This window comes from Phyllostomus discolor, chromosome 13 (genome assembly GCF_004126475.2).
Source record: "Phyllostomus discolor isolate MPI-MPIP mPhyDis1 chromosome 13, mPhyDis1.pri.v3, whole genome shotgun sequence".
NCBI lineage: Eukaryota > Metazoa > Chordata > Mammalia > Chiroptera > Phyllostomidae > Phyllostomus > Phyllostomus discolor.
This window is the reverse complement of record NC_040915.2, coordinates 8,029,052-8,043,693: the sequence shown is the minus strand read 5'-3', so window position 1 is coordinate 8,043,693 and position 14,642 is coordinate 8,029,052. Positions and strand designations below refer to the sequence as shown.

The 14,642-nt window shown below is 60.2% G+C and overlaps 1 protein-coding gene across 5 annotated transcripts in view; it reads right to left on the bottom strand.

The window, feature by feature from the left end:
- The window catches only part of TCF7 (transcription factor 7), a 33,364-nt gene extending 19,794 nt beyond the window's left edge, over positions 1 to 13,570 (bottom strand). For 2 of the 5 annotated variants that reach the window (XM_028528532.2, XM_028528538.2), the window contains exons 1-3: positions 13,124 to 13,568; positions 12,943 to 13,009; positions 12,307 to 12,431 (exon numbers count right to left, since the gene is read on the bottom strand). In XM_028528532.2, coding sequence (XP_028384333.1) covers positions 12,307 to 12,431; positions 12,943 to 13,009; positions 13,124 to 13,375 — 444 coding nt within the window. In that variant the 5' untranslated portion in view covers positions 13,376 to 13,568. Of the gene's footprint in view, positions 1 to 12,306; positions 12,432 to 12,942; positions 13,010 to 13,123 lie in introns of all 5 variants that reach the window. The other 3 variants (XM_028528536.2, XM_028528535.2, XM_028528539.2) reach the window with 3 other exon arrangements.
- Between the last annotated feature and the right edge of the window lie 1,072 nt (positions 13,571 to 14,642).

The following is a 14,642-nucleotide window of genomic DNA, read 5'->3' as shown; positions in this document are numbered from 1 at the left end:
TTCCCCTCTCCCCAACGCTGGCTCTCCAGCCCACCAGGGAGCTAGGACCGCCAGTCTTGCTAGCAACACCTTGCCAAGACCTGTTTTAGAACAAAGTGATTGGCAGCATGGCTCTGACTCCCTCCAACCCTGTCCTTGAGATGACTTTGGTTGTCATAAACGACTAAAGGAAACCAGAGGTTCCCCTCCCACAGGGTCCGGCCTGTGCTCTCCTGCCACATGTGAGGAGGGTGGGACAGCCGCGGGCAGCTGGGGTGGCTCTCTACAGGACTTGTCCAGGGGGAGGGCTGCCTGGCAGGGACAGCTGGGCCTGGACCCATGGAGGCCGGTGTCAGCAGTGGCTTGAGAGTGGGAGGGAGGGAGGGACGCGGAGATCTCACCCCCAGCCAGCTCCTCAGGAGCAAGGACAAGACGGGGCGTCAGGCACTGCCCGCCCTGAGCCAGCCCCAGGGGGACGGCCCTGCCTCGGGGCCGCAGGCAGAGTGGTCTCTCAAGTCTTGCCCCTGGCAGCTCCTGCCAGTCAAGGCCTGAGAGGCGCTGTCTGGACTCAGTCTGGAGGTTTATCCCACAGGGAAGAACACAAGTGGTGGAAGGACCTGCTGGAGGCCCCAGGCCTCCGTGTGCTCCCCCAGGCCCCCCGTGTGCAGTGCCAGTGGGGGAGGAGGCCAGGGCTGCCAGCTGCCACAGGGGCCTCTCGCTGCGGAGCTCCCTCACAAGGCTGAGTTAGGGGTCCCGAACCACAGCAAACAGCTTACAGACACACACCTGCGTGGAGCAGTATAAAAATACCTGGGAGAGGGCGGAAGGCCACATTCCCAGGGTGAGGAGTGGGGAGGGGTGAGATGGGGCACCAAGGGGACGAGGCTGGATCTGTAAAATCCAATTTTTCAGAGTGGAGAGATAGGTTGCCTAAGAGGCAAGGAAGCATGGTGGTTAAGGGCAGTGACTACAGGGGTAGGTGCCCCTCGAGGCCTGGGGGACCTGCACGGGGTAGGTTCAAACCCCTCCTCCAGTACTTGGAAAGTGCAGGTCCCCCCAGGCCTCAGGGAGCATGTCCACACCTCACTGTGCTGATGTCAGGGCTGAGCTAATAATGACGAAGGCAAGCGTGTCCCTGGACCAGGGCTTTTCAGGAAAGCCATCCTCTGTGCGGGCCGGGGCTGCTGGCCCTCTATTTCCTTTGGGCTGTGGCCGGATTGTCCTCGGGCCAGACTACTGAGCTCCTGACTGGCCTTTGGCCACCAGGGCCAGGAACAAGGCAGCAGAGGCGGACGGCAAGAGAAGAAACCGCTCTCTGAATGCCCCGGCAGGGCTGGCAGTTGGCCCCAGTTCCCAAGCAGCTTTCCCACTGCGGGTGGGGGTGCACTCAGGGACACCCTCAGCGTCCTCATCCAACAATGCTCAGTGACTCAGAGTCCAGGAAACCCTCTAGCCCAGCCCTGGACAGCACAGAGGTGGCACCTGGGCCCACGGAGGCCCAACAGCGAGCTCCAGGCTAAGCCAGGACCTGTCCTCGTGTCATGCACTGAACCTGAGCCACTCTTCGGTGTCATCTGTGAACGCTCTTCCAGGGAGCATCACTGTGGAACCCCTGGGCTCCTCCTGCCTCCAACCAAGAGACACAGCCCCTCTGGCCCTGGGAGTCCTGCCCTTGCCAGGCATCCATCCGGGGAGGGAAGGGTCCAGCCTGGGCCCAGGCCCAGAGCTGTGAGGTCCCACACAGCAGGGGTGGCGAAGGCCAGATCCTTCCTTGGGACCAGAAGAATCCAGCGGGATCCAGCTCATGAACCCAACAGAAGCAGAGGAAACACTCGGCTTCTCAGCCTGCAATGCCCCATCTCCATACACTCAAGAGCAAAGGGGCAGGGCAGCGCGGAGCATGGGCTTTGACAGAAAACAGACGTGAGCCTGAGTCCTGGCTCTGCCAGGTACTAGCACATTCTTAACCTCTCTGGGCCTCAGCTTCCCCATCTGTAAAATGGGAGCAATAACAGTACCCACTTTCTTAGCTTCTTGTAAAGATCTTGATACTGGGATTAAAAGCTCCTGGCACAGGCCTGGCATTATTGCTATTGTTATTCTTTCAACAGCTGTTTACTGAGTACCTACTGTGTGCCATGCCTCATGCCCAGCATGGAGATTCCATCGGTGAAGACGACAGATGTGGTCTTGGCCCTGTTGGTCCTCTCTGGCCCTTTTTGATCCAAACCATCATCCCTGAAACTCCCAACTCGACAAAGCCATCAACGTTTGTGGCCAAAGCAATTCTAGCTTCATCTATCCCCACACCCTGTGGACTGTGGTCACCCCAGCCCCACCCATGGGGTCGCCCACCACAGCTGGGTGGCTCCCAGGCTGCACGCTGACTCAAAGCCTGCCAGCAAGCTCCGGGGTGATGGCCACAGCCTGGCACCCACTCAGTGGCCACGCCGCCTGGACCCCCGGCTGCACCCGCCAGAGACCTCACTGCCGCTGCGGCAAAGCCCTCCCCAGGCTGCCCCACGGCGTCCTGGAGGGCCCACCCACCCTCTGCCTGCCTGGCCACTGGGCCAGCCACAGAGCCATCTGATTTGAATGAAACTTCAAACTTAATGACTTTCATGCTGGTTATTTAAAACGCAATGTAATTTTCTTAAACACCCTATTATTTCCTCTGATAGCTACAAAGCTTCCCCCAATCCCATAAGCGTGTTTATTTTTAGGGAAAAGAGCGGTTTGCAGTTGGTCATGGAGACCATTGGGAAAGGGAACCCACAGAACGCAGGGCAAAGAGTCAAGCCCAGCGGCCCAGAGACCCACAGCTGTCGGCCCGCCCCTCCTGCTGCAGCGGGCCCTCCAGCAACCCCTTGGGACGCAGGGCGGGCCCCAGCCCCCCTGGCCCCAGCACGTCGGCCAGGGGCCTCCTGTCTGCCATCCGACAGGGGCCCGGGCCCCTTTTCTGTGCTCCCCTCCACAGAAGCCCCTGTCCTCATCTGTGGGTGCGCTCCGATGGCTCTCCCACGAGCTTCCCCGTGGACGTCCCAGACACGTACGGTGCTGGGGAAGGGTTCCCAGGGCCACCAACACACCCTCCACTGCATCCGCCTGGCTCCTCCAGACGTTCTGCCCTAGGTGAGGCCTTGGGGCCTGAAGCTTTGACCAGCCGGGTGAGATCTGTGCCCAGATAAAGTGGCCCCGGGCAGCGGCTGCCCACGCTGGGAGCACGGGTGGGTGTGGCCCTGCCAGTCGGGGCTCCCTGGCAAGGGAGGCGGCCTGGTGGTGGGTGTTCGTGCAGAGGTCAGCTGAGCCTCACCAATGCGGGGCGTCTTCTGGGAGTGGCTATTTTTAGATCCCAGGCTTTCATGTGGCCGAGTGATGTGGAGTTTACAAAGCATCGGTAATGCGTTTCAGATGGCGGCCCACAGACCAGGAGGCTGGGCCTGCCGCCACCAGAGCCAGGTCAGAGTTAGTCACAACACCCTGAGCCGGGGCTCCCGTCACCTGTCCCTCCCTCCCCAGGATCCCTTCCTGTCTGATGGCCAGGCTGGCCCTGGCACAGCCCCTGCGAGGCCCAGCAAGCCCCACCTGAGGCCCACCCAAGCAGCAGGCCTCCCCAGCCAGCACGCCGAACCTCAGACATCCTCCAGGGCCAGGGATCCCTGCCCCAAGTTTAGAGAAGGAGACAGACCTAGAGAGGTTAACAGATGCGCTTGGGGTCGTACAGCCAGGATAGGACAGGAGGTGGCCCTGGTCCCCTGGCCTCCTTACCCATCACAGGCCCCTGGCCCACAGGCAAACGGGGCTTCCTAAAAGGGGGCAGTTGCCACCCTTGGACATGCCAGCCCCAGCATGCAGCCCTAACTGTGCAAACCCCAGGGCCCACTGCTCCCTGGGGCCATGGCCTGCCCGTCCTCACCTGCAGCCACAGCCGCACGCCCGTCATTCATTCGGAAGCAGACAGTGGGGCCCAGATAGCTCCCCTGTGCTTGGAGACGGCTGTTGGTTGTTTTGATGAGAGAGATGAGGGGGGAAGGAGGGAGCTTATTTGGTACAGCATCTGCTCCCTCTGATCTCTGGGGGCTATGACTGTGGACGTCGGCCCCGGCCGGCATGCAGGCTGTGTCACTGTCCCCCTCTGGGCTTTAAAGCCATGTCTGCTGACATGGCCCAGGCAGGCAGTTTCCAGGGTGGGACGAACTCCACAGGCAGCCTCCCCAGGGGGCCGTGCTCACACCCAACATGGCCACACCCCAGGCCAGGGCCCCTGTCCAGCAAGGGACAGTCTCCTCCTCCACTGGGGAACTGGGCCCAGGGGAGCCCATGTTCCAGCAGGGCCGGAAGGAGCCAAATCCTCTGACCAGGACAAACCCACCGAGCTGCAGCTGAGATGTCATGTACACAAAGGCGGATGCTGGCCACACCTTTCAAGGGAGGGAGGCGGGACCCAGTTCCCAACGCCAAGCAAGCATCACAGGTCTGTGAGCTGAGGCAACGAACTGCCTGAAGGAAGAAGTCAGGCACGTCCTGGCTCCTCAGAGACCCCCCGCCCTTCCCAGAGTCCTGCTAGAGACAATGCTGACCAGAGAGGTGCTCTTCACATCCTGGCTGAACTACCAACGGGTGGGCCTGACCTCTGGGGTTCAGCTCCCCTAAGTAAGCAGGGGCCACAACCCCGGGCTCGAGACCCTGAAGACACTGAGAGTCAGCTACAATGACACAAAGTGGAAACTTCCTTGCACGTGCCAGCACACCCAGGCTGCCCCAGGCCCTGCTCGTGCCTGCAGTCCCCCTGTGCCCACCAGTACCCACCCTGTGCCAGCTGCAGGCTCTGTGCGCCTCACCCTCCCCACGCAACTCACACCATCTGCTGGTGGCCACCACCCTGCCCTTCATGCTGCCACGTGCCACATGTGCCCACCAGCTATTCCCAGGCTCTGGAACCAGCACGGTCTGGGCCCCGAGGGCACCGTGGGCTAGGCCATCCGTGCTGGCCCTTCTCCTCCAGCCGCACCTCACAGCCCTGTCAGCCCTGGGCTGCGGGTCATCCTTCCGACGACCAGGAACGTACTGATTTTCACCTCACCCCTCTCCTCAAGCTGTCTCTCCCCCTTACAGTATCCCCCCACTCACCAGTGCGGGTTCCTGGCCAGCTGGAACCCTTCCTGGCTGCCCCACTGGCCTCTGTCCCTCCTCGGTGCCCTTTATCCAGCGCAGGCAGAACCTCAAAGCTGGTTCTGAGCCCCAGGGAGGCTTTCTGCCTCGCCAGGACTGAGCTCTGGGCGGGGGGAGGCAGCTGCCCTCTTGGTGCCGAGCCAAGGCCAAGTGTACACATGGGGGGAGGGGCTCAGGAAACGCCAACAGGGGTCTGGGCCCAGGATTCCAGGTCCAGTGGGCACCGTGTCAGGGGCCAGCTGCGGGCCCAAGGGCCAGGTGGGCAGAACAGCTGTCCTTGTGCTGCCTGCGGGAGCTGAGCTGAGGGACAGCATCACTCGCTCCAGTCCAGTCTTGGCTTCAGGGCCATTAACACAGTGTTAACAAGCCCTCCCACTGTGGCTTCCACTCATGAAGCACCTACTGTGTGCTAGGGACCTTGTACCTGCTCTCAATCCCTTCCACAGTAACCCATGGAGGCAGAACCCTCATTGTCCTTGACTTTAGATGAGGAAACTAAGATCCAGAGGGGTGAAGTGACTTACCCAGGGCCACTCAGCCAAGACGTGGCAGATGTGCTTGAGGGTGGGTCTCCCAGACTCAGTGCCTTCCCCTTCCACTTTCCTAAGGGGCCTTGGACCAGTCCCTCCCCTGACCTGGTCTCACTGTCCCCACCTGCAGGAGGAAGGTTGTCACCAAAGGATCCGGGCACTGCACAGTTGGGGGCGGGGGCCCTGTGACCTGATAAAACACCTGTTTCCTCCAACGGAGGCCTGTTTGTACACAGCGGCAGGAAGCAGCCAGTCACAAGGTACGAGGGAGTGTGACTGTGCGTCTTCGAGACCGCAGCTGCCTGAGGAAGCTCCCCTCGCCCCTCCAGGTGGCTCTGTGCCCGCCCTGACCCGGTCTCACCTTGGCGGCCCTATGACTTGAAGCCAGTGCCCCTGAAGCCCGTTCTTACAGCTCAGCTAAGCCTCCTTTCCGGCAGGGCCGGGGGTGGGGTGTCAGGAGACCCAGGAGGGCATGGGCTGCCTGCAGCCTCTGGGAGGGGACCACCGAGGCCTCCCTTCGAGGCCACTCACACCTGAGTCTCTGGGCACCTGGGGAGGAGGGCAGAGCTGTCATGAATGTCCCCATCTACTGGCCGTGGAAACTGGCTTGGTGCACCCAAGGAAGAATAGGGCTCCAGGAAGAAGACCTGGGTCCTGGTCACCAACCCAGGGCCCTCCAACAGCCCTCCCACCTCACCGAGCTAGAGGGCAGCCCTAACGTGGCGGCCCCTGAAGACAGGGTGGGGCAGGGTCTGCAAGATGGGCTTTCCTGGCCCTGCAAGGCGTCAAGGGGCACCCCGAAAAGGAAGTCCGCCCTTGGGAGTGGCTGAGGGGCGAGTGGTGGGGGGCTACAGGCTTTCCAAATACCACGGGAAAGAACGCAAGTCAAAGTAACGTCTAAACCCTGTTGCTCACCACAAACCTACAAAATGAATGACAAGAGAGAAACACCCACGTTAGCTGTGTGCACTGAGACCCTGTGAGGACCCTGAAGCCAGCTGGGGCCACAGCGAAGCCAATGCCAGATTCCTCTGCCCTCTTGGTCCATAATTCCCCTTGAACACTGTGCTCCAGGAAAATATGCAAAACGGCAGTTAAGGAGTGGTCTGTGCAGAGTGCCGTTCTCGCTGGTACAGAAGGCAGCCCATGAGGGACACTCAACACGAGAGATCAACAAAGACGCTGTGCACAAGCACCGTCGGGGGCCCGCCAACGCGCACTCCCACCCTGAGGGAAGCGTCAGGGCAAGACGCAGGGCTGCAGGTGGGTGCCCATGTGAGGAGAGGCCCAAGGACGGTGCAGAAGCTAAAGACCATGTGGACCTTTTCCTTTGTTTTTTTCCTTGCACAATAGCTTAAGCCCCTATCGCCCTGTGTACAGGGGTTCTATCTGGCTGGGGAAGGGGGCCTCTACTAGATAAATCTTTGGGGTGGTGGGAGAGGGTTCTCAGGGTAAACTGAGTGGCCCCAGGAGTAGCACTTCCAAGAACCCCTGGGTAAGGCAGGGCAGTGAGGAGGGGCCTGTGAACCGGAGTTCAGATCCCCAGGTCTCTATGGCCCAGAGCAGAGACACAGCCCTCCAGACAGGAGTCCACATGGGCCTGCCACAGAGCCACAACTGCCACAGAGGGGCCAGGACAGCAGGGGACACAGCATTAATCATGCACAACTCCCGCCACCCCAGGCCACACCAGCACTTTCCTGGGCACCTCCCTGGCACTTCTGCCCCATCCTCATGCCAATGCCAGGAGGAGGGCTCACCACGCCCACTGTGCAAGTGACACCAAAGCTGGGACACCTGGGACATGTGAGCTTTCTTTGGTCTAAGTGTGGCAGGTGCATCATGAGGCAGGGCCGGCCACCTCGGCCTGAGGGTGGAGCTGAGCGTGGGCAGGGCAGCCAGGGTCCAGGGCCGTGACCAAGGCCACCAGCTGGATGGTCAGAGGGGTCTCTCCGAGGAGCTCTGAATTAAGCCCGGAATGAGGAATGAGAGGGTGGCAGCTATATTAAGAGCAGGGAAAGAATTCCAAGCTGAGGGGACAAATGCAAAGGTCCTGAGGTGGGAAAGAGTCTTGCTGGCTGTCCTATCATGACACTGAGGTGGCTGCTATTCGGGGAGAAGAGTATGGTGCCGATGAGGCAGGCGGTCAGGAGGTGCTGGCCCCCCAAGGCACTCCGGCTGCGGGGGTGGTTTGCACTCCCCTCCAGGAGCCACGGGAAGTCACTGTAGTGTTTGATCAGGTGAGAGATGGCATCTGATTTGTTTTTAAAGGGCCCCTTTGGCCGCTATGTGGAGCCTGGAACGGGGGGTAAAGTAGGTGCTAGGGTGGGGCAGGGGGACCCCGGGGGAGGCTGTTACTCCACCCTTTATGCAGGACAGCGATGCTTGGGCTTCAGGGTGGCAGCTGAATAGAGAACTAGAAACTTTGGGGTGTTAGGAGGGGAGCCCAGTTGCCTGCCAGTCCCGTCTTCACCTGTTGGATGACTGTGCCTTTTTGGGAAGCTGCTCAGCAGACTCTCCTCCTGAGCCAGCTCTGGCCAGGATGCCCCCAGATGGGCCCTTTGTGACAACATTCCTCCGGCCAGGAGGGGGTCCTCGGCCAGGCACTCCCGGAGGCAGATGCTGGTTCTGGTCCACCTAGATGCCCAGCCTGCTACCGGCCTCCCTTCTAACAGGCTCCACTCCAACCAGAGCCGGTGATCAAGCACCAGTAACCCTGCTTAACCAGGGCCCGTGCTCTCTCTGAGGGGTGTGCAGGGCTGGGTGGGTGCCTCTCTGCAGAGCTCCCCTGGATAGGCGGCCATGTGTCGGCAGCACTTCCTTCCTCTGCTGGGTCTTGCTCACACCCTCACCTCCTGTCCCCACACCCCCAGGCCTTGTCTGCACAGCCCTCACCTGAGCCTCAGACCTTGGAGTCGGGAAACGAACCACCGGCCAGGAGCCCCAGCGGGAGCCCACCGCCTCAACGGGGCTCCTCCACCTGGAGCTGCCGCCCGCCCCGGCTCAGGGCGCGCCCAGGCACGGCAAAGCTGCGGAGCTCAGACACGGCGAAGAGCGCCAAGGCCCCACCGGAACCAAAAGCCTCACTTTTTCTTTGCTGCGTGGAAATGTAACTCATGTACCATAAAATTCTTCATTATAATGTGTACAATTACACATTATAATGGCCACATCAGTGGCTTTTAGTATATTCACGAGGTTGTACAACTGTCCCCACTGACTCCAGAACAGACACATCCCTGCAAGGGGCAACCCCTTAAGAGTCACTCCCACAGCCCTCTTCTCCCAGGCCCTGAGGGCCACTGTTCACTGTCTGTCCCTGCGGCTTTAACCTGCTCTGGACCTTTCATCTAAATGGCAAAAGGCTCACCCAGGCCAGATGGTTCAGTTGGTTATAGCCATCATCCCATAGCTGAAAGGTTGCGGGTTCGAGTCCCAGCCAGGACACATGCCTAGGGTGTGGGTTCCGTCTCTGGTCTGGGAGCATACAGGAGGCAACCAACTGATGTATTTCTCTCTCACGTCGATGCTTCTCTCCCCACCCCCGCCCTTCCTCTCACTCTAAAAATCAACAGAAACCTATCCTCAGGTGAGAATAAAACAATTTTTTAAAATAAAAAAAGTTAAAAGTAAACGGTGAGAGGCTCAGCAGCCTTCCAGGCCACAGTGGAGCCCGTGGAAAGGGGACCATGAGAGCAATGAGGCGCCACGTTCTTCCTCAGATGAGGGTTCACACCAGTCCGCCAGCCCCCACACTCAGGAGCCTGGGTTCCCCTAAGGAACGATGCCTCATTCAGCCCAGAGCCCCTCGAAGTCCGAAGTCTGGCCAGGACCAACTCACTACCCCCACCCCAGGTCTCCAAGCGGGGAGAACACAGCCGACAGAAGGAGTGGCTGCCGCCCTCGGCCAGCAGTTGCCTGCACGCGCACAGGAGATGCCTGCAGATGCCGGCCCAACCAGACGAAACGAACTGTGGCCTGACTCCCCTTCCCCCAACAGAATCTACAAGAAGCCAAGCCCCGAAGAGAAACAAACCTTTTCTGGGGAAACCTTTCTCTTTGCCCTGTGGCAGCTGCGCTTGAGGTGGTCGCTTGGCCCGTTGCTCCTGGTAAGGTGCAAGCCTGCCAGTTTCCAGGTGCCCAGTGTAGCAGCCACATGGACGGTCCACCCACACACAGGCAGCAGGGGTCCCCGGCATGGGCTTCCCCACTGTCTAGGGGCTCAAGGGACTGGTTGTGAGCCCCTCAGCACAACTGTTGGCCACCTGGACTCACTCTGCGAGGGCCGGGCGAGGCCTGGGCAGCGTGGCATCTGCGCAGTAAAGACGCGCTCAGGAAAGCCCCGCTTTGAAGAAACCCTCCAAAGGCAGCTTTTCCTCTGTGCCCTGCAAGAGGCTCCAGACCCACTTTAAGAGAAACTTTTTCTGATTCCAGACGAGTGAACCCTGAGTCACAATGATAAATGTGCTCCCAAAACATGGGGACAATTAACTTGGCTTTTTAAAACCCAACCGTAGTTTAAATGTCTACATAACTCAAGTAACGCAAGCGACTATTCTTATTTGGTATTTGCTACTTACTATCAAGTTTTCTTTAAAGAAGCTCCACTACATTCACATGTATCTTCCTCATCCAGTGTCACCCCTCCTTAGGCACTTGCCTCTGTCCTTGTCCCCACCCCCTGGAACAGCTGGCACCAAAAGTCAGCCCCAGAGCCTGCCCTCCCTGTGTTCCCAGAGGCCCAGCAGCGGGAGGCTGCGCTGAGTGGGGCGGAGAACCAGGGGACTCGCCCTTATAGGAGAGACAGAAGCAGACAGATGCATCTGCTGTGCCTTGGGAAAGGTCCTTATGTTGAAAAGAAATGGTCTGGGCCCGGGTGTTGTGCTTGTCCCTCTGCACTGCGCTCTACCCGCTCCCCCACCCCACCACCACCCTTAGTACCACCAGAGTGAAGGAGAGGACACCAAATGGTCTCATCACCATGCCCCTACAGAGGACGAGACCTCCCTCTCCAGGCACCCCCCGCCCCACTCTCCAGACCATGAAAGGAGCTTGGAAACACCGCTTTTCCTTGCACCTCTATGGAATCACAAGCAGTAGGAGGGGAGCCTGCAGGCCCTGCGAGACCCGTTCTGGGCTGAGACCTTTGGTCTAGTCATTGCTACCAGTGACTCCAGCCCCCACCAAGGGAGCAAGCAAGCAACTCACCTGCCAGTGGTGGGTTATGTCAATGTGGCCCAAAATCAAAGGGTTTGCTCCTACTGGGGGGCCCCAAAAACATTTTTATTAAGCGTCTGCTCCTGTGGGGTGGAGGTCTCTCAGGAGGGCTGCCACATCAGGTGGCAAGGTCAGTGGGCAGGCCCCCTCCCCCCCAGGCTTGAAAGGAAGCAAACATCTAGATAGAGCCACCCCAGAACAGAAAGTCAGACCGAGAGAACACTCCTCCAACACGCTCCTTCTACAGGTGAGGAAGTGGGGGTCCAAAGGGCAAGGAGCTCATGTCCTGAGTCAGCTGTGTACAAGGTTTTCCACCTTTAGTTTCTGGAGTGAAGCCTCAACCTGTCTTCTCAGCTCCCACTACCTTCGGCATGAAACAGCTCTCGGAACCAACTGTCCCCATTCCGGGGCTGAAACAGCCAGGCAGTCACCCTCCTGCCTCTGGGTGATCCCACCACTAGCCATGTGAGCCTCCCCCTGGCAGGCTCCACCTACACTGGGCCTATGGTTGCACCCAACACCCATCCACTGGAGTCCCCAGCAACTTTTCATGTACTCTAGAAGCTCTAACCTCACCCTACCTTGGGCTAGCTGAGGGCAAGTGAAACATGAATCTGAACTTTTTTTTAATACTAGTACAGCTTAACTGCTCCAAAGCACTCAGACTAGGCTCTTCACACTTGAGGTCATCTGCTCCAATAGGCAGAAAAGCATGGTTTGTAATGATCATGAAACCTTTTCAAAGCACTGGATACTTAAAGGTACCAAATTTGCAAATTCATTAAACAGGCCCCTTACCAACACTATGGAACCACCCTCGAAACCTTCGTGGTGTGTTTGAGACCGAGCCAACTTCATAAAAACCCACTTTCCATACATGGTGTCCGGGGCCTTTAAGGGTGCACTCATGCCCACACACACAGAATGAGCACAACACCCACAACGGGGAGATCTCACGCCAAGCAGCTTCCCGGCTGGTTCCTCCCAGCACCAAGGCCTGGGGCTCTGGGCTTTAGGGAGAAGGCTAACTACCAAGGTCACAGCTCGGACCACACTATGCACACCGCCCTTGGGAGCCAGGGGGTGGGTCTCAGCTCAGAAGTTTTCCCAGCAGACTCCACCCCAGCATCACCTGGCACCAGGATGGAGCCTGCACCTGCCGTGAACATGCTGGGAAGATGAAAGCCAGCAGCTAGTGGAAAGTGGGGTGCCCAGGGTCACCCCCCCCCCCCGACTTCAGCAAAGTTCTGTCTGGTTCAGATCCTACAGGGCGGGCACAGGGAAAAGAGACCAGAACAGTGTTCTCATGTACCTATTTTGTAGTAAGCAAAAGTTACTTCTTGCCCCTGCCTCACATATCTGGGCAAAGAGGTAGCAGGCACCAGGATGGGTTGTTGGGGCCACTTACCAGCGTGGGTTGCGGCTGGGGGTGCTGCCCGGCCCCCGAAGGGGGTGGGTAGTGCATGAGCAGATTGAAGGCGGAGTAGACGGTGTCTTTGTACATGCCGCTGGCGCACTCCGGGGCCTTCAGGCCTGGAAAAACCACAGCTGGGTCAGACTCGCCAGCCGGATGGCTCAGGCTGAAGGCTGGCTGTCTGCTCTCTAGAGAAAAGTAAGACTTGCCAAGGGGTCCCCTTCGAGTTTCTGACTTGAGAAAGAACAGAATGGGGGTGCCCGCAGTGCCAAGTTTTGATGAAGAACCGAGTCCAGGCCTCCTCTTGGCGACCCCTACTCGACCCCCGCCCAACCAGCCGGCCAAAGAACCTTGGCCAATGCTTTCTCCCCAAGACAGGGGATTAGTCAGTCACCTGGGCAGGAGGGGAGGCGGAGATGGCGGGGGTCTGTTTACTCCTATAAAGGTCAGGGCACCGGAAGTGACTCGAGCACGGAGGCGCCCGGGAAACCCGCCCCCACTCCTCCCACCCCCTCAGTTTTACCGCCTCCCCGAGCTGCAGCTGGGGGGAGGGAGCCCGTGGGCTCTCTCCCTCCCATGGGGGACTGGGCCTTAGCGGGTAGAGGGGAGCCGGGCAGTGCAGAAACTCACCGTCCTCCAGAGAGTCTGTAAGTTTGTCAGGGAAAAGTCTCTGCGAAGTGTGTTCCCGCCCGAGAGCCTGCGGGGAGATTCAGAGGGGCCGTAAGGGGTGCAGGAAAAGCTGGGGACTCGGGGCTAGGGACCCCGAGGGCCGCGGCCCCGGGGAAGGAGCTGGGTGCGGGCCGGCGCTCACCTCGGCCCCGACCTCAGCCTCGCCGCGGGCCCCGGCGCCAGCCCCTGGGACCCCCGCGCCGCCCGCCGCGCCCTCGGACTCATTGACTAGCGACGATTTGAGCTCGGCCAGGTCGCGCTCGGGGCCCGCGGCGCTGTCGCGGCTCTTGTCGTCCTGCTCCTCGCCCTCGTCTTGGAAGGCCAGCAGCTCGTCGGGCGCGCCGAGGTCGTCGCCACCGCCTGCGCCGCCCCCGCCCGAGTCCAGCTGCGGCATGGTGCGCTCCGCCCGCTGGGGCGCGGGGCGCAGGAGTGAGGGGCGCGAAGCCGGCCCGGGAGGCGGCGAGCCCGGAGTCCGGACCTCCGAGCTCGGAGCGCGGCGGGCGGAGCGCGGGCTGACTCCGCCTGGGCGGGCTGCGGGCGCTGGGCGCTGGGCGCGGGCGCCGGACTCAGCGGCTAGGGGAGCTGGCGGGTCCGAACATCAAAGGCGCCGCCGGCTGAGTGCGGGGGGCGGGGCGGGGCGATAGGGGCGGGTCAGAGTGATGGGCGGAGCCAGGCCGTCCCGCCCCGCCTCTCAAGGGAGCGGCGGGGACACGCCCAGTGGGTATAGTCTTAAAGGGCTCGCTCTCCCTGTTGTAATTAGAGGCGTTGGACTGGTCGACTTTCTGGACAACTTTGAAAAGCATCACCTATCTCCTAAAGTGCGGGGACTTTAAAGGAGACTCCGACCCTACCTCCTCACCTGGGGATTCCCGCCCCGCGCCTAGAAGTCCCCTAGGTTCTTTGGGTGTCCTGGAACTGGAGCCAAGGTGTGAACTGCCTCTGTGCCCCCGCCAGCCCCCCGCCACCAGAACGTGCTGGGCTTTGGAATTGGGGATTTCCTAGAGCTTGGGACTGCTCAGAGGCCACCCCGGAGCCGGCAGTATTAGGCCTCCTCAATGCCCCATTCTCCAAACCTACGCCGGTCAGGTCGCCCACTCACAGCGCGAACATAAGGATATACCCGCCACACGTTTATTGAGCGCTTGTTGCACGTGGGGCTCATACATCACATTTGTGACGGTCTCTCAGCCATGGGGTGGCTCCGAGGTGCGAACACAGCCTAGAGGACTTGGAGGACAGACCCCGCCCCCCCCTCCACCATAGGGATCTTTCAGTCACGTCCTTTCCCTCCCACGACTGTCCCAACTCATTTCCACACCTAGAGCCTGCGGCCCGGTGGTGCCAGGCTTTGGTTAGCTACGTGGGCCGCGGGATTCCGATGAGGTTTGGGTCGTGCGAAGCAACTTAACTCGGGAAGTCGCATTCCCGTGGGGCCCGTTGACTGCGGGTCTGTGGCAAGCGGGCCCTCGCACAATCCAGGCTTGAGAGTCCAGGAGTACAGGGACCGCCAGTTCCCATCGCATCTACAAGGCACCCCGGGTCAAGCCCGCGTGGGCCTCCACAGCAGCTTGGCCCCTGCTCAGCCACTGCGTCTAGGCCCCTTTGAATCACAGTGCAGTGAACCGCAGCCCCAGCAGGTTTTTGTGCTGGATTCAGTGTAG